Source organism: Budorcas taxicolor, chromosome 2, assembly GCF_023091745.1.
Source record: "Budorcas taxicolor isolate Tak-1 chromosome 2, Takin1.1, whole genome shotgun sequence".
NCBI classification, from domain to species: Eukaryota; Metazoa; Chordata; class Mammalia; order Artiodactyla; family Bovidae; genus Budorcas; species Budorcas taxicolor.
Genome location: NC_068911.1, coordinates 64,955,980 through 64,982,266, shown reverse-complemented (window position 1 = coordinate 64,982,266; position 26,287 = coordinate 64,955,980). Strand labels below are relative to the sequence as shown.

Genomic DNA, 26,287 nt, shown 5'->3' with positions numbered 1-26,287 from the left:
CTCTGAATGCAGTTCTTCCGGTATTCCTTGATAAACTTGACTTTGCTGGCTAAATCACTAACCCTTTTGTTTTAAGGGTAGAATATATATATTTGCTTTTGTTATTCTGTCGCTCAGTCATGTCCTACTCTTTGCGACCCTATGGACTGCAGCATGCTGGGCTTCCCTGTCCTTCACCATCTCCATGCTCAAACTCATGTCCATTGAGTTGGTGATGCCATCCAACCGTCTCTTCCTTTGTCATCCCCTTCTCTTCCTGCCTTCAATCTTTCTCAGAATCAGAGTGTTTTCTAATGAGTCAGTTCTTCCAGTCAGGTGAAAGTATTGCAGCTTCAGCTTCAGCATCAGTCCTTCCAATGAACAAACGGGACTGATCTCCTTTAGGACGGACTGGTTGGATCTCCTTGCAGTCCAAGGGACTCTCGAGAGTCTTCTCCAACACCACAGTTCGATAGCATCAATTCTTCAGCGCTCAGCCTTCTTTATGGTCCAACTCTCACATCCATACATGACCACTGGAAAAACCATAGCTTTGACTAGATATATATAGATAGACTACATATGGGCTTCCCTGGTGGCTCAGACGGTAGAGTCCACCTGTAATGCAGGAGACCTGGGCTTTATCCCTGGGTTGGGAAGATCCCCTGGAGGAGGGCATGGAAACCGCTCCATGCCCAGTATTCTTATCTGGAGAGTCCCATGGACAGAGAAGCCTGGTAGGCTACAGTCCATGGGGTAGCAGAGAGTCAGACACGACTGAGTGACTAAGTATAGTCTATATATATATATATGAATGAATAGTTTTAGAAACAAATATAGGTGTGTGTATTACTATACACATAATTATTTCCTGCCTCTGTCCACCTAATGGGTCTGAAAGCAATAATGGCTCAGTAGTATTGGGCATACGTAGCAACCAGATGTTGGTTTCTAATTACCACCCCACTAAAAGGAATCAGGTTTTCTTGGGGAAATTATTGATTCTATGACTGGAGCAGGAAAAATGCAAAATGAGCCTGGAACATCTTCTAGCTCTTGAAAATAAAGAAATGTTCAAACATTGATAGTAAGTGAAAGTGAAAGTCACTCAGTTATGTCCGACTCTATGCAACCACATGGAGTATACAGTCAGGGAATTCTCCAGGTCAGAATACTGGAATGTGTAGCCTTTCCCTTCTCCAGGAGATCTTCCCAACCCAGGGATAGAACCTAGATCTCCCACACTGTAGGTGGATTTTTCACCAGCTAAGTCACAAGGGAAAAACTGATAGAGACATTTTGAAAAAAGACACAGGGATCAACTTGAAAGATCTACCAACAGCCAAATCTGGGGAAATTTGAGCAACAAAAAACAATGATAGCTTTAATTTTAGAATAAAATTAATATCACAAATCTATACAGATAAAGATGAAAAATTGAATAAGTAAAAGGAGAGAAAGCACAGCTTTCTTTTTTTTTCTAGAAAATGAAAATGTTTATTCACTTTCCTTAAAAAAAATTTTTTTTTAATTGAAAGATAATTGCTTTACAGAATTCTGTTGTTTTCTGTCAAACCTCAACCTGAATCAACCATGCTGCTGCTGCTGCTGCTAAGTCGCTTCAGTCGTGTCCCACTCTGTGCAACCCCATAGATAGCAGCCCACCAGGCTCCCCCATCCCTGGGATTCTCCAGGCAAGAATATTGCCATTTCCTTCTCCAATACATGAAAGTGAAAAGTGAAAGTGAAGTCGCTCAGTCGTGTCTGACTCCTAGCGACCCCATGGACTGTAGCCTTCCAGGCTCCTCCGTCCATGGGATTTTCCAGGCAAGAGTACTGGAGTGGGTTGCCATTGCCGGTATACATATATTTCCTCCCTTTTGAACCTCCCTCCCATCACCCTCTCCATCCCACCCCTTTTGGTTGATACAGAGTCCCTGTTTGAGTTTCTTAGCCATACAGCAAGTTCCCGTTGACTATCTATTTTATATTTAGTAATGTAAGTTTCTTGTTACTCTCTCCATACATCTCACCCTCTTCTCCCCGCTCCCCATGTCCACAAGTCTATGTCTGTTTCTCCATTCCTGCCTTGTAAGTAAATTCTTCAATACCATTTTTCTAGATCCCGTATATATGCATAAGTGTTAGTGTTAGTCGCTCAGTCATGCCCGACTCTTTGCGACCCCATGGACTGCAGCTCACCAGGCTCCTCTGTCCATGAGATTTTCCAGGCAATGATACTGGAGTGGGTTGCCATTTCCTTCTCCAGGGGATCTTCCCAACCCAGGGATCGAACCCAGGTCTCCTGCACTGCAGGCAGATTCTTTACCGAGTGAGCTACAAGGGAAGCCCTTATATATGCGTTAGAATACAATATTTATCTTTCTCTTTCTGACTTACCACAGCTCTTCCTTGAAGCAGGATTCTATTTATAAATGTGGGAGGAAAAATAAAAGTAGCAAATCATTACTAGGCAAAGATCAAAGTAATAATTGTTGCAGGCAAGAACAATCAATAGATATCAAAATTTGAGACAGAATTTTGTAGAGTCTCAAAGTATCTTCCACAATGTACTTATTAATTACAAAAAATGTAACTGTATAGTGGAGAAAACTCACAGATGGCATCTTAACCAAGTGATCAAACTGAAAATGACCAGTAATAAGACGTACCCCTGATATGATGTACTGAAAAAGACACAGCATCAGTTCTGGGTGACTCTTGCCAAAAACACATAACCTCAGTTTATCATGGAAATATCAGAGAAACTCAAATTGAGAGGCATTCTGCAAGATAACTGATGAGTATTTTTCAAAAGTGTCAATGGCATGGGAGACAAAGAAACCAGAGAAGAGGTCACACACTGGAGGAGGCTAGAGATATGACAACTAAATGAGCGTGAGATCCTGGACCAGAAAAAGGAGGTTAGTAGGAAAATTGGAGAAATTAGTATAGATCTGTAGATTAACTAATGGTATCACATCACTGTGTTAATTTCTTGGTTTCAGTAATTTTATGATGTTTTATTTTACATTTACAAATGCACATACATTTTGCAAATACATAACATTTGCAAATATAGTTTTGCATATACATAAAATACAAAATTATCTTTTACCATAAGATATTAACATTAGAACTAAATTAATAATAGAAATGAATAAAGTCCCAGATGGTGCTAGTGGTAACGAACCCGCCTGAACCTGCCTGCAGGAGACATAAGAGATGCGGGTTTAGTCCCTGGGTCAAGAAGATCCCCTGGAGGAAGGCAATGCAAAAAGTACAGACAAAACTAAATAGAAGATTTCAGCAAAGTTCATGTGGGTTCATGTGAACGACTGGGCTCAGTGGCAAAGAGAGAAATACTCAAAAAAACTTTGCAGAGAGAAAATGGGAAGCACTGCCGTGCTGCTTTCCGATATCAGTTGCTTTTATTCCTTTTGAGTTCCTGTGTTTTATTTCTGGAATACTGTTTTTAAAAAGGGGAAGCTGGTAAGATGCCAAATATTTTGTGCTGAAATTTGAACTAACCAACAGCTTAACATGGTTGCTTTTAATTTTGAAATGTTTTCACTTTATCTAGAAAGGAAAAATATAATGAATTTCCATGAAGAGAAGCATGTTGTGCCCCTGAGACTGTGAAGTTCAAGCATATGCCAAAATAAAGATTGTTCATTACCCCTGCAAAAGCTATTTGATAAGCTTTAAGATTACTGAAGGTGCACTTTATACCAGCCTGGGCAGTTATTTTTTTTTTAGACATCTAATTTCAGAAAGACATTCGGTATCCTGGTAAGGGCATGATTTCACTTACCCTGAAGAGTTGTGGTAGCTATGGCAACACAGCGACTTAAAACATTTCTTAGATAACATTTCTTGCCTATGACTTTGAATGGGTTTGGACACTCATAATGCTTATTACACTGTGTTGAAATGGCTTGTTTCTTTGTTCATTGTCTCAGCTGGGTCCATCTCAATTAGGCTGTAATTCAGAGCAGACTCTGAATCTTGTTCACCATGGTATCTCCATGGGGCCCAACATTACAAAATAAGGTCCAATAATTACCTGATGAGTGACTAAATCTCATGAATGAGTGACTAAGTCTCACTCTGTAACAGAGATTCTGATTTGACCAAAAGGCAAAGGAGAAGAGTGGTGGCTGTGTTGATTGACATAATCTTATAGATGCCGAATATGTATCAGAAGTGACCTATTTTTCCACCTTGGAAACCTTTTTTCCAAAGTGTCTCCAACTGTTCAGGGGTCCTTTTAACTGTCTGCTGTCTTAGGCCCCTCTCTTTACCAGTTGTTGGTGACACACGTGTTGTAGACACACTGGCTTCAGTCTCCTTAATCACCATCATCAACTCTTCAGCTTTGTTTAAGAATTATAAGGTAAAATATGATAACTCAGATAAAGTTTAAAATCAATGTCAAACCATCATCAAAAGCAAGAGTGTCTATAATTGGTCTACAAAGTTTGCTAGTTTTTCTCTGTTCAACACATAAATCAGTATTTGACAACAGGAGTCACACATTGAGATATGTCTTGCCCAGGTGTATACAGCATTGACTAAGGACATACAATCAAACAATAATGTATTTTGGCCATTATTCTGTCTGCATGTGTTCTTCTCTCATTACCACAGGAGTGAGTCTCTGCTATGGAGAAAGGAGCTGGTTCAAGGCAGGTTCTCAACAGTATAATTAAGGCTGTGGAGACCTATGCCATGCGAGGCCTGGATGTAGACAGGTCAGAGGACTTGCCATATTAGCCACCTTTAAAAAAGTTCTACTCAGTGTGATAAAGTACTTATTTTTCTAAGTGGTAAAAGTGGCATAAAAGTATAGAAAAAAAAAATCAAAATCCCATCCTTTTGTTATGACAGTTTTATTACATTTAAGAAATCCCAGCCAGTTTTTTTTGTGTGTGTGTGCATATTTTTACATAGTTCAGTTCAGTTGCTCAGTTGTGTCCAACTCTTTGCAACCCCATGAATTGCAGCACGCCAGGCCTCCCTGTCCATCACCAACTCCCGGAGTTCACTCAAACTCACGTCCATCAAGTTGGTGATGCCATCCAGCCATCTCATCCTCTGTCGTCCCCTTCTCCTCCTGCCCTCAATCCCTCCCAGTATCAGAGTCTTTTCCAATGAGTCAACTCTTCGCATGAGGTGGCCAAAGTACAGGAGTTTCAGCTTTAGCATCAGTCCTTCCAAAGAACATCTGGGACTGATCTCCTTTAGAATGGACTGGTTGGATCTCCTTGCAGTCCAAGGGACTCTCAAGAGTCTTCTCCAACACCACAGTTCAAAAGCATCAATTCTTCAGCACTCAGCTTTCTTCACACTCCAACTCTCACATCCATACATGACCACTGGAAAAACCACAGCCTTGACTAGACGGACCTTTGTCGGCAAAGGAATGTCTCTGCTTTTCAATGTGCTGTCTAGGTTGGTCATAACTTTCCTTCCAAGGAGTAAGTGTCTTTTAATTTCATGGCTGCAGTGACCATTTGCAGTGATTTTGGAGCCCCCCAAAATAAAGTCTGACACTGTTTCCACTGTTTCCCCATCTATTTGCCATGAAGTGATGTGACCAGATGCCATGATCTTCGTTTTCTGAATATTGAGCTTTAAGCCAGCTTTTTCACTCTCCTCTCTCACATAGCGGTATTCACGAAAAGCAGCTTCCCTGGTGGCTCAGAGTGTAAACCTGCCTGCAATGTGGGAGAAATGGGTTCTATCCCTGGGTGGGGAAAATCCCCTAGAGAAGGAAACGCAACCCACTCGAGTATTCTTGCCTGGAGAATCCCGTGGACAGAGGAGCCTGGCGGGCTACATTCCATAGAAGCACACAGAGTTGGACAGGACTGAGGCGACTTCGCGAGCAAGTGAGTGAAGTTTACAGTTACAGTGATTTAGGACTGAGTCAGCTTATTACATTTAGGTGAAAGTAATCACTACTTTCACCTAAATATAATAATGTCATGATGAATTATATAAACAATAAACATAAATTGTTGACAGTTTCCTCAGCTCTTCCCTTTAGTTAACACAATCATCTGAATTTCTCTCCCCTTCCCTCACCTCAGAGGCTGTAGTTAAGGCATCATTACATTTTATTATCCCCTTTGCGGAAATAAAAATTACTGAAGAGCTTAAATGACTTTTCTAGTTTTAACACTAGCAGTGCAGCCGCAGCACAGGACTCTTGGGTCCTACTGTAGCCTGTGGTGCTATGATTTTGGCTCCTGGCATCTTCTCTTCCATTTTTCCTTCTTGTAACAGGTCCCATTTCTCCCTGGCCTGGTTGGTCATTGAACCCATTCACCTGGACCAAACATTTAATCCAGAGATGTGGAAGAAAGTGCAGGTGCAAGTCATTCAGTCGTGTCCGACTCTGCGACCCCGTGGACTATAGAGTCCACGAAATTCTCCAGGCCAGAATACTGGAGTGAGTAGCCTTTCCCTTTTCCAGGGGATCTTCTCAACCCAGGGATCAAACCCAGGTCTCCCACATTGCAGGCGAATTCTTTACCAGCTCAGCCACCAGGGGAGCCCACAAACACTGCAGTGGGTAGCCTATCCCTTCTTCAGCAGACCTTCCCAACCCAGGAATCAAACCGGGGTCTCTGGCATTCCAGGCAGATTCTTTACCAACTATCAGAGCTATCAGAGAACATACACACAATTATCATTCTTTCCTGGGATTAACATATGGAGGTTGGAGCTGCCAAACCAGGAAGATGTCATGTTAGTGCTGCTGGCAGCCATTTTTCCTGCCATCTGTGAGGTGTGTCTTCAATTAAAAAAATTAAGCTGAACATAGATGAGAGGTGGTGAGACAGAAAGCTGAAACACTAAGTTCCTGGCTCCTATAGGAGCTCTTCACCCAGTTATGGGAATTACCCTTGTGTCTTTTTTGCCACTATGAAGCAAAATATTTTATCTTTCTTATGTTAGGTTTAATTGTGTTTATATAACTCAGAACCAGAAAAGTCCTAACTCAGTTTCTGTAACCATAGGTAAGACATTTATCCACCATAAGAGTACCTTCAGTAGATATGATTAAAAGACCCAGCTCCCAATAATAATGAAAAGCTATGAAAGTGAGGTAGGGGCTTCCCAGGTGGCTCAGTGGTAAAGAATCTGCCTGCCAATGCAGGAAGCGAGACAAGAGTTCGATTCCTGGGTTGGGAAGTTCCTGTGGAAGAGGAAATGGCAACCAACTCCAGAATTCATGACTGTGAAATCCCATGGACAGAGGAGCCTGGCGGGCTACAGTCTGTTGGGTCCAAAAGGGTCCAACGAGACTGATCACGTGAAAGTGAGGAAACGTACATATTCTGCAGAATATTTTGGAAATTAAACATTTTAATTTCTTTTGATAATCAGTTAATGTTTGTAGAATCCAGGCCCATTAGAGTTAATAATGTAGTTATTTCCCGAAGTGTAGTTTGACACACTTGCAGTTCATATGAGAGTGTGCTAACTTAAAATGTAAAAGGGTAGGATCAGAAAGTGAGAAACAGTTAAGAATTTAACAGTACTGGATTTCTTAGGAATTAAACAAAGTGGGGGAAAGAGGGGTTGAGAACGATAAAAACCAACGGCTGTCACATTTCTGTACCCTTTAAAAAATGTCTCTGTAATATATCAGATTGCTTATACTGGTCTACAGTTCCATTGTTTTTAAAGAATGAATTTGTTAACAGATGAATAGAAAAGCTCTGGGGCATAACATGGTTACTTTAGTGTTTTTTTTAAACTGTATTAAGGTTAATTGATTGATTAATCATAGTTAATTCTGTTGATGGGATTGGGGGGAACTAACTTGATGAAAAAGGCCTGAATTTATGAAATCATTGTAAATAGTATAATTCTGAAGAAATCTCAGCCCCAAATTTTCTCTTGCAGGCATTTTTGATAAAAGAAAATGTTTACATTTAAAATATTAACATTCTATTACATAAAAATGAGGATAAATGCTTTAGTACTTTAATCTTAATAAAGCATGTATTCACTACAATTACTATATATTTTTTATTTAACATGGTAATATAAAATTCAGATTAGAGACATGAAAATTACATGACAGAACAGTTTTGCAAGAAAAGTGATTTTATTAGAGCAAACAATAAGGCTGTTAGTGTCATGCATTAATATTTTATTTTAAATAATTATGTGATTAACCTTTTAGTAACATATGAATTCCTTAGCACTTTTTTTAAACCTCATTCTTAAAAATTCCAGTGGCTTGTTTTCTTGTGTTTTTCTTAATCATGGTGATCTTAAACAGATCTTCAGTTTTAAATCTGCTAGTTATTCTAATACAGATGCATAAATATATTTTATCCAGTTGGCTATTTATTACAAAGACAACTTGTTTGTGGGCACTGTCAGGACATCTGCATTTTATTGGATTTAATTTTCAGTAATAAAGACCTCCCACATTATAGATTCTTTCCAGCCCAAATTAGCCTGTGTGGGAAGCAAGGAACCATCAGTCAGGGAGAAAAAGTGAATCCATATGGCACCAATGATTCAGTTTCTCTGGCTACAGTGAAGAAAGAGTTGAGTATAGACAGTTTCCCCTAGCAGATCTTTTTTTTTTCCTCAAAAGCTTGCTAAAACAAGATTGGTGTCAGTCCAAATCCAAAGCCTTTTAGCTAGCCCAGCTCATCCATGTACCATGCATCTAGTCATAGACACCTAACTGAAATTTGAAGGGCGAGTTATCTTTCCTCTAATATTTCTGTTTCTCTCATATGCAAGCCCAGCCCCTGGCTCTCACCATGCTCTTTCATTTTGGGGCTCACTTCTGCCTTGTGGACTCATTTTTGCCCATCCAAATTCTTATTGCTTTCTCAGGGCTTTGTTTCAGGTTCCTAAACAAGGTCTATAACATGGAGAAATCTTAAAAAAAAAAAATCATTGTGTCAAAAAGCAGTCAAAACATTTTATCTTCGGCTTTAAAGTGACAAACTAAACCTGGTAATAGAACTTGAATAGATGATGGATATTCTTCACTTTTAAAAGTTATATATAATTCTCTGCTGTACAGAGAACAGACAGGAACCGAAAGATTTTCTTTCAGTCGACACTTAAGTACCTGGAACAGTTCATTTCTCTTGGTCAGTGTCACTCATGGGATGAGGAGGAGGAAACTGGGCATAGCATACACTTTATTATCAGTGTTAACACCCTCAGCACAAGAGAAAGAAAGAAAGAAAAAGATAGTGCCAAGTCCTGTCCGACTCTTATGATCCCACAAACTGTAGCCCGCCAGGCTCCTCTGTCCACGGGATTCTCCAGGCAAGAATACTGGAGTGGGTTGCCATTTCCTTTTCCAAGGGATCTTCCCAACCGAGGAATTGAACCCAGGTCTTGCGCACTGCGGGCAGATGCTTTAGCGACTGAGTTATGCAGGAAGCCCAAGAGATAAACCCATTATCGCTACTTCTTGGCAATTCTGAATCTCAGCCAGCAAGATGCTGTTGCTTCTTAAACACTGTTATGTTTATGTCCATGTGAGTTTTTGGTAAGTTGAAATTCAGTTTAGCAAGTTTCCTGGTTGCAGAGGGTGATATTGATGTGTGTGTATGCGTGCGCTCAGTTGCTTTAGTCATGTCCGATTCTTTGCGATGCTATGGACTGTAAGCCACCAGGCTCCTCTGTCCATGGGATTCTTCAGGCAAGGATACTTGAGAGGTTCTCATGCCTTCCTCCAGGGGATCTTCCTGACCCAGGGATTGAACCCACATCTCCTACGTCTGCTACATTGCAGGTGGATTTTTTACCACTGAGCCATGGGGAAAGCCCACAAATGTTGCTTTATCCTTAAAAAAATCATCTACTGTAGTGAGTAGAATTGTGTCTCTTCTCTCCCACAATAAGATAGGTACAAATTTCTGATCCCTGGTACCGGTGATCTTATTTGGAAATACGGTCTTTGCAGATGAAATCAAATTAAGATGAGGTCATCTTAAATGAGGTGGGCCCTATTATGTCTCTTCTCTGCCACAGTAAGATAGGTACAAATTTCTGATCCCTGGTACCTGTGATCTTATTTCGAAATATGGTCTTTGCAGATGAAATCAACTTAAGATGAGGTCATCTTAAATGAGGTAGGCCCTAATCCAATGACTGGTGCCCTTATAAGAAGAAGGAAATATGCCCACATAGACACACAGCCTCTTGTCTATTGACGAAAGTAAAAGAGGAGAGTGAAAAAGCTGGCTTAAAACTCAACATTCAGAAAACTAAGATCATGGCATCCAGTCCTACCACTTCATGACAAATAGATGGGGGAACAATGGAAACAGTGACACACTTTATTTTCTTGGGCTCCAAAATCATTGCAGATGGTGACTGCAGCCATAAAATTAAGACGCTTTCTCCTTGGAAGAAAAGCTATGACAAACCTAGACAGCATATTAAAAACCAGAGACATTACTTTGCCAACAAATTCCATCTAGTCAAAGCTATGGTTTTTCCAGTAGTCATGTATGGATGTGAGAGTTGGACTATAAAGAAAACTTAGTGCAGAAGAATTGATGCTTTTGAACTGTGGTGTTGGAAAAGACTCTTGAGAGTCCCCTGGACATCAAGGAGATCCAACCAGTCCATCCTAAAGGAAATCAGTCCTGAATATTCATTGGAAGGACTGATGCTGAAGCTGAAACTCCAATCCTTTGGCCACCTGATGCGAAGAACTGACTCATTTGAAAAGACCCTGATGCTGGGAAATATTGAAGGCAGAAGGAGAAGGGGATGACAGAGGATGAGGTGGTTGCATGGCATCACTGACTTGTTGGACATGAGTTTGAGCAAGCTTTGGGAGGTGGTGATGGATGGGGAAGCCTGGTGTGCTGCAGTCCATGGGGTCGCAGAGTCGGACACGACTGTGTTACTGAACTGAACAGAGACACACAGCAAAAATGCATATGATGATGAGGGGCAGAGATTTGAGTGATATGTCTACAAGCCAGAGTAGGCCAAGGATAGCTGACAACCCCCAAAAGCTACAAAGAAGCAGGGAAGAACTCTTCCCGGCAGCCTGGTGAGAAAGCATGGTTCTGATGACACCCTGATTTCAGACTTCTAGCCTCCACATATTTGAGAGAATAAATTTCTATTGTTTTTAGCCACTCAATTTATGGTTACATGTTATGAAACTAATATACTAGTTAAAGAAGCAGAACTATGGACCAAAAACTGTAATAGAGCTATAGAAGCATAAAGAAAGAAGACATTGCTTTCGAAATGTCATGGACAGTAATTCTCAGAACATCATGTTTCTTTGCAGAAACTTAGTAAGCTATCTGACTTTTAAATTTACCGTGATTTTTTTTATTGAGGTATGATTGATGTAGTAGTAGTGTTAGTTGATCAGTTGTGTCTGACTCTTTGCAACCCCGTGGACTATAGCCCACCAGGCTTCTCTGTCCATGGGATTCTCCAGGTAAGAATACTGAAGTGGGTTGCCATTCCTTTCTCCACAGCATCTTCCCAACCCAAGGGGCAAACCCTGGTCTCCTGAATTGCAGGCAGATTCTTTACCGTCCTAGCTACGTAGGAAGCTCTATGATTGACATACAACATTATATTAGTTTCAGATGTACAGCATAGAGATTCAAAATTTGTATGTATTGTGAAATGATCACCACAGTGCATCTAGTTAACATTTGTTATTCTGTGTAGTTACAGTGGGTTTCCCTGGTGGCTCAGATGGTAAAGCATCTGCCTGCAATGTGGGAGACCTGGGTTCGATCCCCAGTGGGGGGAAGATCCCCTGAAGAAGGAAATGGCAACCTACTCCAGTACTCTTGCCTGGAAAATTCCATGGACAGAGAAGCCTTGTAGGCTACAGTCCATGGGGTCTCCAAAGAGTTGGACACGACTGAGCGACTTCACTTCACATAGTTACAGAAGTGTTTCTTGTGATGTAAACTTGTAGGATTTATTCTCTTAGCAACTTTTAAATATGCAGCACATTATTACCTATAGTTGCTGTGCTGTACATTATATACTCTTATTTTATAACTAGAGAAGTTTGTACCTTTTTATTTCTTTCACTCATTTCTTACACCCTGCCTCTGTCACCCACCAATCTGTTCTTTGTAACTATAAGCTTTCATTTCTTCTTCTGTTTTTTTTTTTTTTTTTCATGTATAAGTGAGATCATAAGGTATTTGTCTTTGTCTGACCTATTTAAGTTAGGATAATGCCCTCAAGGTCCATCTATGTTGTTGCAATGGCAGTATTTCATTATTTTCTGTGGCTGAATAATATCTCTTTGCATGGATGTACATACGGTGTACCTATATATTGTGACCTTGGGCAAACCACTTACTTTTTTAAGCCTCAGGCTTCCCTGGTGGCTCAGCTGGTAAAGAATCTGCCTGCAATGCTGGAGGCCTGGGTTCGATCCCTGGGCTGGGAAGATCCCTTGGAGAAGAGAATGGCTGGAGCATTCTGGGCTGGAGAATTCCATGACTGTATAGTCCACCGGGTCCCAAAGAGTCCAACAAGACTGAGTGACTTTCACTTTCTTATTTGCTTCAGCTACATTCTCTCTGGCAAGCATGGTTGAGTAAAGAAACAATTAAACAATGTCTGTCCATGGACCAATCAACAGTAGCTGAATAAAGGAAATTAATGTGGATTTGAAATCTGGGCTTGAGTGGACTCCCTGGGAAGGCAGTTTAACCTTCCTAAGCCTGTTTCTTTACCTGTAAAAGGGCAATAAGATCTCACCGGGTTGTTTAGAGGATGAAATGAAATAGAATACTGTATATATATTTTAAGTCTGGTATTCAGTGGACGCTTAGGAACGCTACAGTAATACGTGGAATCTAAAAAACACAACAAAGTAGTGAATATAACAACAACAACAACAACAACAAAAAGACAAATAGAGAAAACAAATTAATGGTTACAAGTGAGGAGGAAGGGGCAATACACGAGTGGGAGTGTGGGGGGTACAAACTACTGGATGTAAGATAAGCTACATGGGATAAGTAGGACACAGGGATATAGCTAATATTTTGTAATGTAAATGGAGTTTAACCTTTAAAAATTGTATAAACATAAAATTTAAAGGAAATGGCAACCCACTCCAGTATTCTTGTCGGAAAATCCCATGGACAAAGGCGCCTGGCGGGCTACAGCTAAGGGGGTTGCCAAGAGTCAGACACGACTAAGTGATTGAGCACACAGAATCATGAGCTGCCTCTTGTTTGAAATCACTTAAAAAAAAAAAACTTATTTGCTTACAAAAATTTCGCTTGGAAAGGAAACTGAAAACTTCTGGGGTACACCCGCCCACGCTGTACGCGGCAGTCGGGAATCAAATACTCTTCCCTTCTCCCCCTCCCTTCCTGGGGTGGCCCCCAGCGGCCGGGAGCCCGGGGACAGGAAATGCCAAAGAAGGCGGAGGCGGGGCCGGCGGAAGCGCTCGCGCGCCGCTGTCAGCTGCGCCGGAAGTTCCTGGCCAGGCCTGGCGGTAACCTTGGAGTCTCAGCCGGTGGTGCTGCCGCCGCCGTCGCCGCGGGGGTGGGCTTTGGGAGTCCGAGCGTCAGCCGGAGCCGGGCCTGTTAGGTGCCCGGAGCCTCCGGGGTTGCGCGGGAGTTCGCTGAGGATCTCGGGGAGCAGGAACTGCGGGCGCAGGGCCGCCCAGCCGACATGTCTCTAGTTGCGGAAGCCTTAGTCTCCCAGATCGCAGGTAGCGTGTGTGGCCGCGGACCCGGACGGAGGCGGGGGCCGGCGTGGGGTAGTCGTAGGGAGCAGTGCGGCTTTAAGCACTGCAGCTTTCCTCCAGCCTTGCAGCATTAGACGCTGAACCCAAGCTTCGGGATCGAGGCGGGCACTGACTACCATCTCCTGGATGAGAAAACGGGGAGAAACGTGGCTAAGGTCAGCCTGGAGGAGTGGAAATCCCATGCGTTTTTCCTGGGCAGTGCTTTGTCCAGCTACCCATTGGGTCTGGAGGTGTTGGGATAAGTGGAGAACGCTGTGGGCTGGAATTAAGGTGAGGGGCGTGGCCATATCCGAGAGCGTCAGAGTTAAGTATGGGGGCAGCCTCGGTGTGGGACCTGAAGTTTAAGGTGCATGTCACTAATGAGTCGCCATTGTCATTTGAGAGGCCAATGAAGTTTCATCTCAGAGCAGCACAGTATTGCCATTTGCTAGGTCTCCAGCGTTCACTGACACATTTTAAAGACTGCATGAATTTTTTGAAACACCTTTGACTTGACGGACTGAACATGACTGTTGTAAATAGAGTTACAGTATATTTTGAAAATTTCTGTTATTGAATATATTTCTGTTATCGAGGTTCTTATTTACTGTAGTGAAAGATAGTAAATATTGTTGAGAAAGTGAGAGATTATTGTAGGTATAGGTTGATGGGTTAATCTTTAAATGGAGTTAGTCTTAAACGTCCTAGAAGTATTTTCATTGAATACAGTAAATATTTAGTTACCCAGGATACTTAGATACCTTTGCAATAAGGTAGTATTTTTGAAATGGAAAGTATTGAATGTCATGAAATTTGCCAAAATGTTTTTCATTACATTTTTGTTAAAATTCATTTCCTTTTCCTTTTTCTCACTCAAAAACATTGTCTTCTAAAAGTGAGGGAAGCTCCCACTAGATTGCAAGCTTCTTGAAGGCAGGAATGATACTTACATTGTTTCTAGTATCTTGAGGACCTGTCGGTGCTTAAGAAGTATTCGTGACCTAAATCAATGAATAATTTTGAAATTTCAAGCAATGATTATTTGTTTTTACTGTTCATGTTTTTTAAAAAGTTGGATCATGAATGTAGATTACTATATTAAAATATTTCATATATTTAATATTTAATATAAATACATAATATTTAATATATTAATACTATATTAAAATATTTCACAATGTATGCTGATACTGGTATACAGTGTGCATGTTCCCTAATGTGTGCTTTCTTAAGGAAAAAATGAATACCTTTTAATCCATTTGGAACTTTACTTCAATTACTGAAATTTAGGAGTTTCTATGAATTTGATCAGTCTGCCATCTTAGCCTGGAAAATCCCATGGATGGAGGAGCCTGGTAGGCTGTAGTCCATGGGATCGGGAAGAGTCAGACACGACTGAGCGACTTCACTTTCACTTTTCACTTTCATGCATTGGAGAAGGAAATGGCACGCCACTCCAGTGTTCTTGCCTGGAGAATCCCAGGGACGGGGGAGCCTGGTGGGCTGCTGTCTATGGGGTCGCACAGAGTCAGACACGACTGAAGCGACTTAGCAGCAGCAGCAGCAGCAGCAGCAGCCATCTTAGCTATTCGGGGTGATCACTCTAGGAGGAGGCATTTATAGATGGATAATTCAATAAGTGGTGTAGGGACAGCTCCTAAGTTATGACACTGCAAGAATAAATTCTAGATGGATTAAAAATTTAAGTGTAAAATAAGAACAAAAACCAAATTGTAATAAAATAATTAGGAAAAATATAGGTGATATAGTGTAGGATGCAGAGAAGGCAATGGCAACCCACTCCAGTACTCTTGCCTGGAAAATCCCATGGATGGAGGAGCCTGGTAGGCTGCAGTCTGTGGGGTCGCGAAGAGTCAGACACGACTGAGCGACTTCACTTTCACTTTTCACTTTCATACATTGGAGAAGGAAATGGCAACCCACTCCAGTGTTCTTGCCTGGAGAATCCCAGGGACAGGGGAGCCTGGTGGACTGCCATCTATGGGGTCGCACAGAGTCGGACACGACTGAAGCGACTTAGCAGCAGCAGCAGCAGCAGCAGTGTAGAATGCCTAAGCAAGACACAGAGTTCAGAGTGCATGGAAGAAAAAATTAACAGAATTTTTGCAGATACATTTTAAAAGCTTCGTATGATGAGGCACATAAGTTTCTACAAATTAATAAGAAAAAGGCAGACCAACAGAATCAAAGATAAAGGATAAGAACAGGCAGTTTACTAAAGGGGAAATGCAAATCAGCAGTGAACATACGAAAAGATGCCCTCCATCACTAATTTCCACCCAGTCAGATGGGCAGAAATGAATATGATAAATTTTAGTACTGACTCTGGCATGGGGAAAACAGTTGTCCTCAAAGTATTGGGGAGTCTGTAAGAAACAGCTGGTTTTGGGGAACTTAACATAGCAATATTTATTTAAATGCTACTGCAGATGGTGATTGCAGCCATGAAATTAAAAGACGCTTACTCCTTGGAAGGAAAGTTATGACCAACCTAGATAGCATATTAAAAAGCAGAGACATTACTTTGCCAACAAAGGTCCGTCTAGTCAAGGCTATGGTTTTTCCATTGGTCATGTATGGATGTGAGAGTTGGACTGTGAAGAAGGCTGAGTGCCGAAGAATTGATGCTTTTGAACTGTGGTGTTAGAGAAGACTTTTTGAGAGTCCCTTGGACTGCAAGGAGATCCAACCAGTCCATTCTAAAGGAGATCAGTCCTGGGTGTTCATCCAAAGGACTGATGCTAAAGCTGAAACTCCAGTACTTTGGCCACCTTATGTGAAGAGTTGACTCGTTGGAAAAGACCCTGAGGCTGGGAGGGATTGGGGGCAGGAGGAGAAGGGGACGACAGGATAAGATGGCTGGATGGCATCACCGACTATGGACGTGAGTTTGGTGATGGACAGGGAGGCCTGGCGTGCTGCGATTCATGGGGTCACAAAGAGTTGGACACGACTGAGCGACTGAACTGAACTGAACTGACTCAGAAATTCTTCATGGGATTTATCTGATAGAAATATAAGGGCCAGTATTTATACAACTGTAGTAATTGTAGTATTACGTGTAATAGCAAAAACCCAGAGACATCCTAAATATATGTTAAGTTACAGCATGCGTGGTCAGTTGTGTCTGACTCTTTGTGACCTCATGGACTGTAGCCTGCCAGACTCGTCTGTTCATGAGCTTTTCCAGGCAGGAATACTGGAGTGGGTTGCCATTTCCTACTCCAGGGGAATTCCCTCATCCAGGGCTCTAACCTGCCTCTCTTGTGTCCTCTAATTGGCAGGCAGAGTCTTTATCACTGCACCACCTGTGAGGGTATAGTTAATGGCATGCCCACATTATTACAGATACTAAAAATGTAGAGGTATAGCCGTTAAGCTTTCCTGGTGACTCATTGGTAAAGAAACCACCTGCCAATGATGGGGACATGGATTCAATCCCTGGGTTAGGAAAATCCCCTGCAGAAGGAAAAGGCAACCCACTCCAGTATTCTTGACTGGGAAATCCCACGGACAGAGGAGCCTGATGGGCTGCAGTCAGACACGACTTAGTGACTAAACAACAATAGCAACATAGCTGTTAAGCATATTGGCTTGAAGACTCTGATTATCTTAAACATTAATAAAAATGAGTTATAGAATTATATATATATAGTATGAACTATTTAAATAAATGAATCCTGTGTAAACAGGTATATGTAAGCAAAAAAAATGTAGGAGAATATTCAATTTTAACTGGTAATTTCAGAGTAATAAGGATAGTGTGTTGGTGGAGTGAGAATATTTTACTTTTAAATGTAAATGCTTATAAAAATTTGGAAGATTATATTTTGGCAACAGCAAAAAAAAATGATGGCTAACATAATTTATATGAAACCTTGTGTTTGACTATTAAGTGTGACTCAAATTCAGCAACTATGCACAGTATTCTGCTTCTTGTCACAGCTATTTGTAAGGCCTCCTCAGACAGCCATTTTGCTTTTTTTTGCATTTCTTTTTCTTGGGGGTGGTCTTGATCCCTGTCTCTTGTACAGTGTCATGAACCTTCATCCATAGTTTATCAGGCACCCTTGTCTATCAGATCTAGTCCCTTAAATCTATTTCTCACACCGTATAATCGTAAGGGATTGATTTAGATCATACCTGAATGGTGTAGTGGTTTTCCCTACTTTCTTCAATTTAAGTCTGAATTTGGCAATAAGGAGTTCATGATCTGAGCCACAGTCAGCTCCTGGTCTTGTTTTTGCTGACTTTATAGAGCTTCTCCATCTTTGGCTGCAAAGAATATAATCAGTCTGATTTCGGTGTTGGCCATCTGGTGATGTCCATGTGTAGAGTCTTCTTTTGTGTTGTTGGAAGAGGGTATTTGCTATGACCAGTGCGTTCTCTTGGCAGAACTCTATTAGCCTTTGCCCTGCTTCATTCATTCTGTACTCCATGGCCAAATTTTCACAAATAGCTGTGAAAAGAGAAGTGAAAAGCAAAGGAGAAAAGGAAAGGTATACCCATTTGAATGCAGAGTTTCAAAGAATAACAAGGAGAGATAAGAAAGCCTTCCTCAGTGATCAGTGCAAAGAAATAGAGGAAAACAACAGAATGGGAAAGACTAGAGATCTTTTCAAGAAAATTAGAGATACCAAGGGAACATGTCATGCAAAGATGGGGTCAATAAAGGACAGAAATGGTATGGACCTAACAGAAGCAGAAGATATTAAGAAGAGATGGCAAGAATACACAGAAGAACTATACAAAAAAGATCTTCATGACCCAGATAATCATGATGGTGTGATCATTCACCTAGAGCCAGACATCCTGGAATGCGAAGTCAAGTGGCGCTTAGGAAGCATCACTACGAGAAAGCTAGTGGAGGTGATAGAATTCCAGTTGAGCTGTTTCAAATCCTAAAAGATGATGCTGTGAACGTGCTGTACTCAATATGCCAGCAAATTTGGAAAACTCAGCAGTGGCCACAGGACTGGAAAAGGTCAGTTTTCATTCCAATCCCAAAGAAAGGCAATGCCAAAGAATGCTCAAACTACCGTACAGTTGCACTCATCTGACATGCTAGTAAAGTAATGCTCAAAATTCTCCAAGCCAGGCTTCAACAATAGTTCATGTGAACCGTGAACTTCCAGATGTTCAAGCTGGTTTTAGAAAAGGCAGAGGAACCAGAGATCCAAGTTGCCAACATCTGCTGGATCATGGAAAAAGCAAGAGAGTTCCAGAAAAACATCTATATCTGCTTTATTGACTATGCCAAAGCCTTTGACTGTGTGGATCACAAGAAACTGTGGAAAATTCTGAAAGAGATGGGAATACCAGACCACCTGACCTGCCTGTTGAGAAATCTGTATGCAGGTCAAGAAGCAGTGGTTAGAACTGGACATGGAACAACAGACTGGTTCCAAATAGGAAAAGGAGTATGTCAAGGCTGTATATTGTCACCCTGCTTATTTAATTTCTATGCAGAGTACCTCATGAGAAATGCTGGACTGGATGAAGCACAAGCTGGAATCAAGATTGCCAGGAGAAATATCAATAACCTCAGATAAGCAGATGACACCAGCCTTATGGCAGAAAGTGAAGAAGAACTAAAGAGCCTCTTGATGAAAGTGAAAGAGGAGAGTGAAAAAGTTGGCTTAAAACTCAACATTCAGAAAACGAAGATCATGGCATCCGATCCCATCATTCCATGGGAAATAGATGGGGAAACAGTGTTTGACTTTATTTTTTGGGGCTCCAAAATCACTGCAGATGGTGACTGCAGCCATGAAATTAAAAGACGCTCACTCCTTGGAAGGAAAGTTATGACCAACCTAGACAGTATATTAAAAAGTGGAGACATTCCTTTGCCAACAAAGGTCCGTCTAGTCAAGGCTACAGTTTTTCCAGTGATCATGTATGGATGTGAGAGTTGGACTGTAAAGGAAGCTGAGCACCGAAGAATTGAGGCTTTTGAACTGTGGTGTTGGAGAAGACCCTTGAGAGTCCCTTGGACAGCAAGGAGATCCAGTCAGTCCATCCTAAAGGAAATCAGTCCTGAATATTCATTGGAAGGACTGATGCTGAAGCTGAAACTCCAATCCTTTGGCCACCTGATGCGAAGAACTGACTCATTTGCAAGGACCCTGATGCTTGGAAAGATTGAAGACAGGAAGAGAAGGGGACAACAGAGGATGACTTGGTTGGATGGCATCACCGACTAAATGGACATGAGTTTGGGTGAACTCTGGGAGTTGGTGATGGACAGGGAGGCCTGATAATGGATAGCGATCACTGTGAATAGGGAGACCCACATACACACACACACAAACGGACAGACACAGACACACACAGACGCTTACGTTCTTGTGGAGGTTGGCCAACCAGACGCTAAGGCCACAAGGTAGATAGCCATGAAAGGGCTCCAGGAGGAGAGAGCATGTGCAGCTGCTTGCAGAGCCTGAGCTTTGTTTGTTAGTAAGTTAGGCCCACCCAGGATAATCTCCCTTTTGATTAACATAAAGTCAGTTCATTGGGGCTTGCTTTAATTATGTCAGCAAAATTCCTTCGCCTAGAGTAGTATTTGAATAACTGGGAGGTGTTTGCTACAAAGTGGCTGTCTTCCCTCTATGTTCCCAACACCTGCTGGAGGATGTCCCTTGTAGCTCACCCTGATAAGACACAGTAGAAAGGGTATTGTGGCAAAGGTAGTTTAGTCTCGCCAGTTTAATGGACTTCAGAGCCATCACAGGTGTATATGAATTTGCTGATATAAATGGTACTTGCAAATACATATTTGTGTATCTAACTGAATAGTTTATTTGGATAAATTTTTTAAGGAGAGAATTTTGAATTTTTCTTCTAACTAAGTGACGTGGAAAGGAATGGTCTCTAGATAACGACATGGCTAGATTAAGAACTGTAAAAGGATAAATAGTCTGGATATTGAATGGTTTTCAGAATCTTTTATAACAGCCTGTGTATTTTAAATTTTCACTTGCTTTTTTTTTTAAACTGGCAAGATTTTCAACACATTTCTTGAGTTTCAGGTAAAAAAATTATTTTTTACAGATAGTTGGGTATGAACGTATCCTGGGGAATGATTCAGTATTCACATTTGGGTTGTGTGACCACATTTGGCGTGGTCACTGTAGTAGCCAAAGGGATGGAATACTGTGACAGGAAAGGGCTGACTCACTTGCGCATCTCTGTACCAGGAGTGTCTCCAGCTTTTTAGGGTTCCACACTCATCAGATACATGCAAAAAGCTAGAGAAATACTGAATTTAAACTGTAGGAATCTTCTACAGTGCTGATCACTTCCTTCGCCTTGCTTTTTTCTTGTGGACTTAGAAGTGAGAGTCAGACCTGAGTTCTTATTCAGCTACTTGCTAAATGTGTTACCTTAGGCAAGTCACTTGCCTTTTTAAGATTCAGGTTTCTTATTTGCAAATTGGTAAAGATAATTGTAGATTATTTAAGGAGTAGATAAGAAAAGATAGAAAATGTTTGGCATTGTGTCTGAAACATAGTAAGTGCTCAATAAGTGTTCATTAATGTTATTTTTGGCTCATTTACCTATCACTTTCTCTCTCTCACTGGACTTTGCCTCTGTCCTCTTGTGTAACAATACAAGTTTGGTAAAACTTGTAAAATTGATTTTAGATAGAATACATAATTTATATCAATAATATAAAATGTCTGTAAACAGTTATTACATTTATTAAAGTTACTCCTATAACAAATTATTCTGTTTGTTTCAAGATTATACCTTTGATAAGTTTCAGCCATATTTATCTTCATTATATAATTGAATCTTCAGTATAGGTAATAGATGTAAATACTCTGAGGCTTTTTCAGTGGTGGTTTATTTATGAGGTTTTGCTGAAAAGTTTTAGCCTTAAAAAATTAATTGCTGTGTATCTGGTTGATGATAAGAGTAAGTGTCCATTTTTGACCCACTGTGCTAGATAATACATAGCTGCTGATATTTAACAATTTGATCCTTTTAGGTGTTGTTTTTGTTTTATGGATAAGGAAATTGAAACTTGTATAAAAACAAGGCTACTGGAGTAAGATAGAACTGAGTTCTAAGCTCAGTTCTGCCTTTTGTTTAATAATCTTGGGCAGACCTTAGTAGGACAGTTTCCTTATTTGTGAAAGGGAGATAGTATATTTTATAAAGTATGGAAGGCACCTCATTTAGGGTGGTACGTGGTATGTTTAGTACATGGCGGTTTCTGTTATACTTTGTTTTCCTGGTGCCTTTGAGGATGTTACCATTGTAATATCCTCGTAATATTTTGGACACCAAAATATCCGAAGTGTCTTTATTTTTATTAACTATACCATCTTTTCTGAGTTAGTGAATATTACTTCACTAATGTGTTGATATATTTTAAACATATTAGTCAATTTCATCATAGCACAGTTAATAATCTTTTGAAATCAGGGCAATGTCTGTCCTGTTCTTTATTTAGAAGCTCCGTAAACTACATAAAGGATGAAAAAGAAGACTTGGGATATTTCATTTATCTCATTGTGGGTATGCAGGTGTTTAATTATTTAAATGTATTAATAATTTCCTTCTAGCAGTAGCATTACTTTATGGTATCATCTCGGAAAGTAGTTTTACAGCGTTCCATGGCATCCTTGTGTAAACATGAAGTTAAGTGTAATAAGTACAGACATGTTTAAAAATTTTGTTTTTATATTAGTAATAAACTTTTTTATTCCATCTTTCTTTCACATGAATACTGGGAAATCTGGACTTAGAGCATTTCAGGAGGATTCTAGAGGCTCAGTGAAGTGGAAACTATGGGTTAAAAGTCCTTTATGTAATAGAAGTGATGCTGTTGGTCACAGGTTTATTGAGAATAAAGAAATGATAGTCAGGGCTCATATCTGTATATCGAATATCTAATAATCATTGCAACAGATATTTGAAAAAATACATTAAATTTCTTTGTTATTGAAAATAAAGGTTTGTTAGTTATTTGTAATCTGCATTTGGAGGCTTTTCCAGTATTGAGGAAGGCACTGAAGGATTAATAAGAAGTTATTGAATTGGCCATCACATTTCAGAGAATCTTTTTCATTTGTGTTCATTGTAGGAATAGTCTCATGCTGTAGTGCTTATCACCTTGGCACCTGTGAAGTAAATATTGAAGGGGCAGATACAAAAGCAAAGACAAAATAGGTTATACTTCAGATTAGAGGCAAAACACAATTTATTGACATCAGTGTGATCTATTTTCTTTTATCATGTTTGTATTCATGAATAGGTTGGAAACCAGATTCTTAGAGCCAATAATTTGTTTCATTTTAGAAAACTTTGGTATGCTGTGAAGACCACATGAGAGACTTGTTTTTGATGTTGTATTAGTCCATGTTAAGTGTAACATGAATTTTGTATGCTTTATTAACAATCTATACTCTTAAATTACTTGACTTTTCATTTTTAGCTTAAAAGATTTTGGTGCTCCATAAAATTTGTCAGTCTCTCTTCTGTGAGAACTTCCGAGTTATTAATGTTAGCTCAAGCCTTTCATATTTGAGTGAAAATTGAAAGAAAACATCATCAAACTTCTTAACATTTTTCAAACGTTTTTGATATTTCTTGATAAGCAGTTATCAGATGGACTGAAGATGTCAACTGGAAATGAGATATTAAATTCAGGCTTCTCATTTTTTGTTCAAAGACAGAAGTTATATTCAGCAAATCCAGCTACAGACATTTATGTGTAGAAGTATCTGCCTTGGCAGTAAGAGAAATGCATGTTTAATTTTTTATTGCTTTGTAAATGATCCTGTACTCTGTTCTTGAACACTTTTCTTATTTTTGTACGCTTTATAAATGAATCATGGTTTTGAACTTTTCTACATCAGTAATAAAAATGAAATTTGATTGGTTAGTAATAAAGAAGGTTCTTTTCATAAAAACAATCATTTTTTCATGGCAATTCCCATTAACTGTAACTGCTTTAGCAAAATAGAAACCATAAAAAGCATTTCATTATGTTTATACACTTAGCTCTGTTTTTGTGCTGATTATATATTTTTATCTCTAAGAAATTTTATAAGCCAAAGAAGTTACTTCATGACTTAACCTGAGATGTTAATTTGGTTAGATGGTTTTATTTCCAGACTTAGAGCAGGTTTTTTGCTGTCAGTTATCTTTCAGGTTTTAGAGAGCAAAAGAGCTGCTTATATTTTCCATAGAATATATTTTTAGGGTGAGTATCTAATTTGTGCTGGGTGCTCTGCTAGGTGCTGGGGTACAAAACTGGGTAACAATCATTGCTTTTGATGAACTTAACATCCTTGTGTAGGACACATCCATCAAAACAGATAATTTGAATACAAAGTGGTATATCCTATAATACAGATGCTAATTTAGGAAGTCTTTACTGAGCCTTTACCTCTCTCCTCTCAAACCGAATTAGGGGTGTTAGATAATTAGTGAGCGTCTGAACTGCTCTCCCTGCACCCTCACCCTCTGTCTGGTGCACTTGTGATTATTATTATTTGTGTTTTTACTCAGCTCAGATTTCGTCTCCTCTTGTGAATTCTTTCCTGTCTTCCTCAAGCAGGTTGTTATTTCTTCAAGAAGATTCCTCTATTGCTTTATACAGACTTCTGGTCTGATGCTTATATTAATGTTATTGAATACATTCTGTGAGCTTAGAGATTGTATATGGCACTCACACAATTTATCTAGTTTTATTCTTCCAACAGCCTTACAAGGTGGGTCATTTTCCACTTTCTACAGATGAAGTAAATGAGGCAAGAAAGATTACACAACTTGGCCTAGGTCACTTAGGCAATAAGTTGTAGAATGGGGAGGGGAACCCAGCCATGTCTCACTTCGAGACCTGTGTTTTCCCCCTACCCCACCTGTATTGGTTTGTTGTATTCTAAATGGTTATGTGTATCTCAGTCACCTCTTCTCACTCCCCCTATTCTGTGCCCCCCACCTACTCAACAAAATTAGATCCTAGAGAGCAGTGGCAGTTTTATATTAATCTCTGTCTATTTATCATCGTCCTTGGTACATTTTGCAAGTTTAATAACCTGTGGTAGTTCAGTTACAGGCTTTAATATACTTTTTTCTGCCTCTCTGAGGATTTTCTTTCCCTGTGTTCCTTGTTCATGAAGGGATTCTGTGATGGTTAGGCTGTATTATCTTGTTTCCTGTTTATTTTGTCTTTTTGTTTTTGTTGTTGTTCTTGGGGAATCTTGCAATTCTGCCAGGATATCTGGAGATATAACAACAGATCAAATCCTCTGTAGGGAATCATTTGTCTCATGGCTACCAGAGAGGAGTGAGGCAGGAGGAACAGAGAGTTCTCTGGTTACCTAGCGTGATAGGAGTGAGTGACTCTATGTCTAGTATTAGAACATAGTAGATATTTAAAATAACATTCTATTATTACAATGATTGTAATGAGTTTAGAGTGGTGGGGAGGATTGTTTCTTAGCTGAAGGGACATTTATTTTCCATTTACCAGGATTAGATTTAGAAAACCATTAAATCTTGAAGGTTAACATTGTTAGCAGTGTTGAGGTCTGATATTTGTGTGGGACTGTTTGTCTTTTCTCAGTTTTTTGGCCAGATATTGGACTTTTAATCTAAACCAGCTGTTTTTGTATAGCTCTGCTATTGATCACATATTCATCTTTGTTTCTGAGAAAAGCTCAGACATGGTGTCAGTGTTTCCTCTTTGATGAATTCCAGATTACCATTTTTAAAAACAAAATTCGCATTTTGAGCCCTAGCTACAAGGTTCATATCTATTCATAGTCACTTGGAGTTGGCCAGCTTTTTATTGGAAATTAATGAAAAATGATGGATCATTTTTATAATGAGACAGAGTCTAAACATAACCCTTTGAGAGGATGACATATGAATCCTTACTGAATAAGAATGGAACGTTTTCAGTTTTAGCTTGTATTCAGTGTAGTCTGGGTTATTGGCTTGATGATGCTATGAATTTGTTTTCTTCACCCTTGTTAACCTCCAGAAATTTGTCTGTTTTCTGAAATTGATCCTTGAGTAACTTTTTGAAATTGATCTCTAGTTTCAAATAGATAGGTTCAAATGGCTCACGTTCAAATCTTATAACTACTAACTTAATTTTACTTTCCTTATTGATTACATTTAATGGAAACACTATCATTTAACCACTTTCTGTTTCCAGAACAAGTGTGGCCTCAGTTCATTAATCTTAAAAGCTTATTCTGGAACACTGTAAAATTGCAACATGTTAACTAAAGTATGTTTTAAAACGGCTTTAAGCCATATCCACAAATACTTAAGTAGAATAAGATGGGCAAAAATCTTCCTGAATAAAATTAATCTACACAGATCCTTACTGCCACATTCTTTAATGAGGCAAATGAATGAAAGGGGTGAAAAGAACTTATTCTTACTTCAGGTGTACTCCATGCCCTCTGGACAGTCTTTTTTTTTTTTTTGTGGTCACTGACCATCTTCATCAGATTTACTGGGCATGCCTGTGGCAAGTTTGGATTCTTGGCCTTCATTTCTACAGTATCAGAA

At 39.9% G+C, this 26,287-nt stretch overlaps 1 protein-coding gene across 1 annotated transcript in view; it reads left to right on the top strand.

The window, feature by feature from the left end:
• Positions 1-13,473: 13,473 nt before the first annotated feature.
• The window catches only part of MTX2 (metaxin 2), a 77,829-nt gene continuing 65,015 nt past the window's right edge, over positions 13,474-26,287 (top strand). The window contains exon 1 of the mRNA XM_052662871.1: positions 13,474-13,708. Within this exon, the coding sequence (XP_052518831.1) occupies positions 13,669-13,708 (40 nt within the window). The 5' untranslated portion in view covers positions 13,474-13,668. The remainder of the gene's footprint in view (positions 13,709-26,287) is intronic.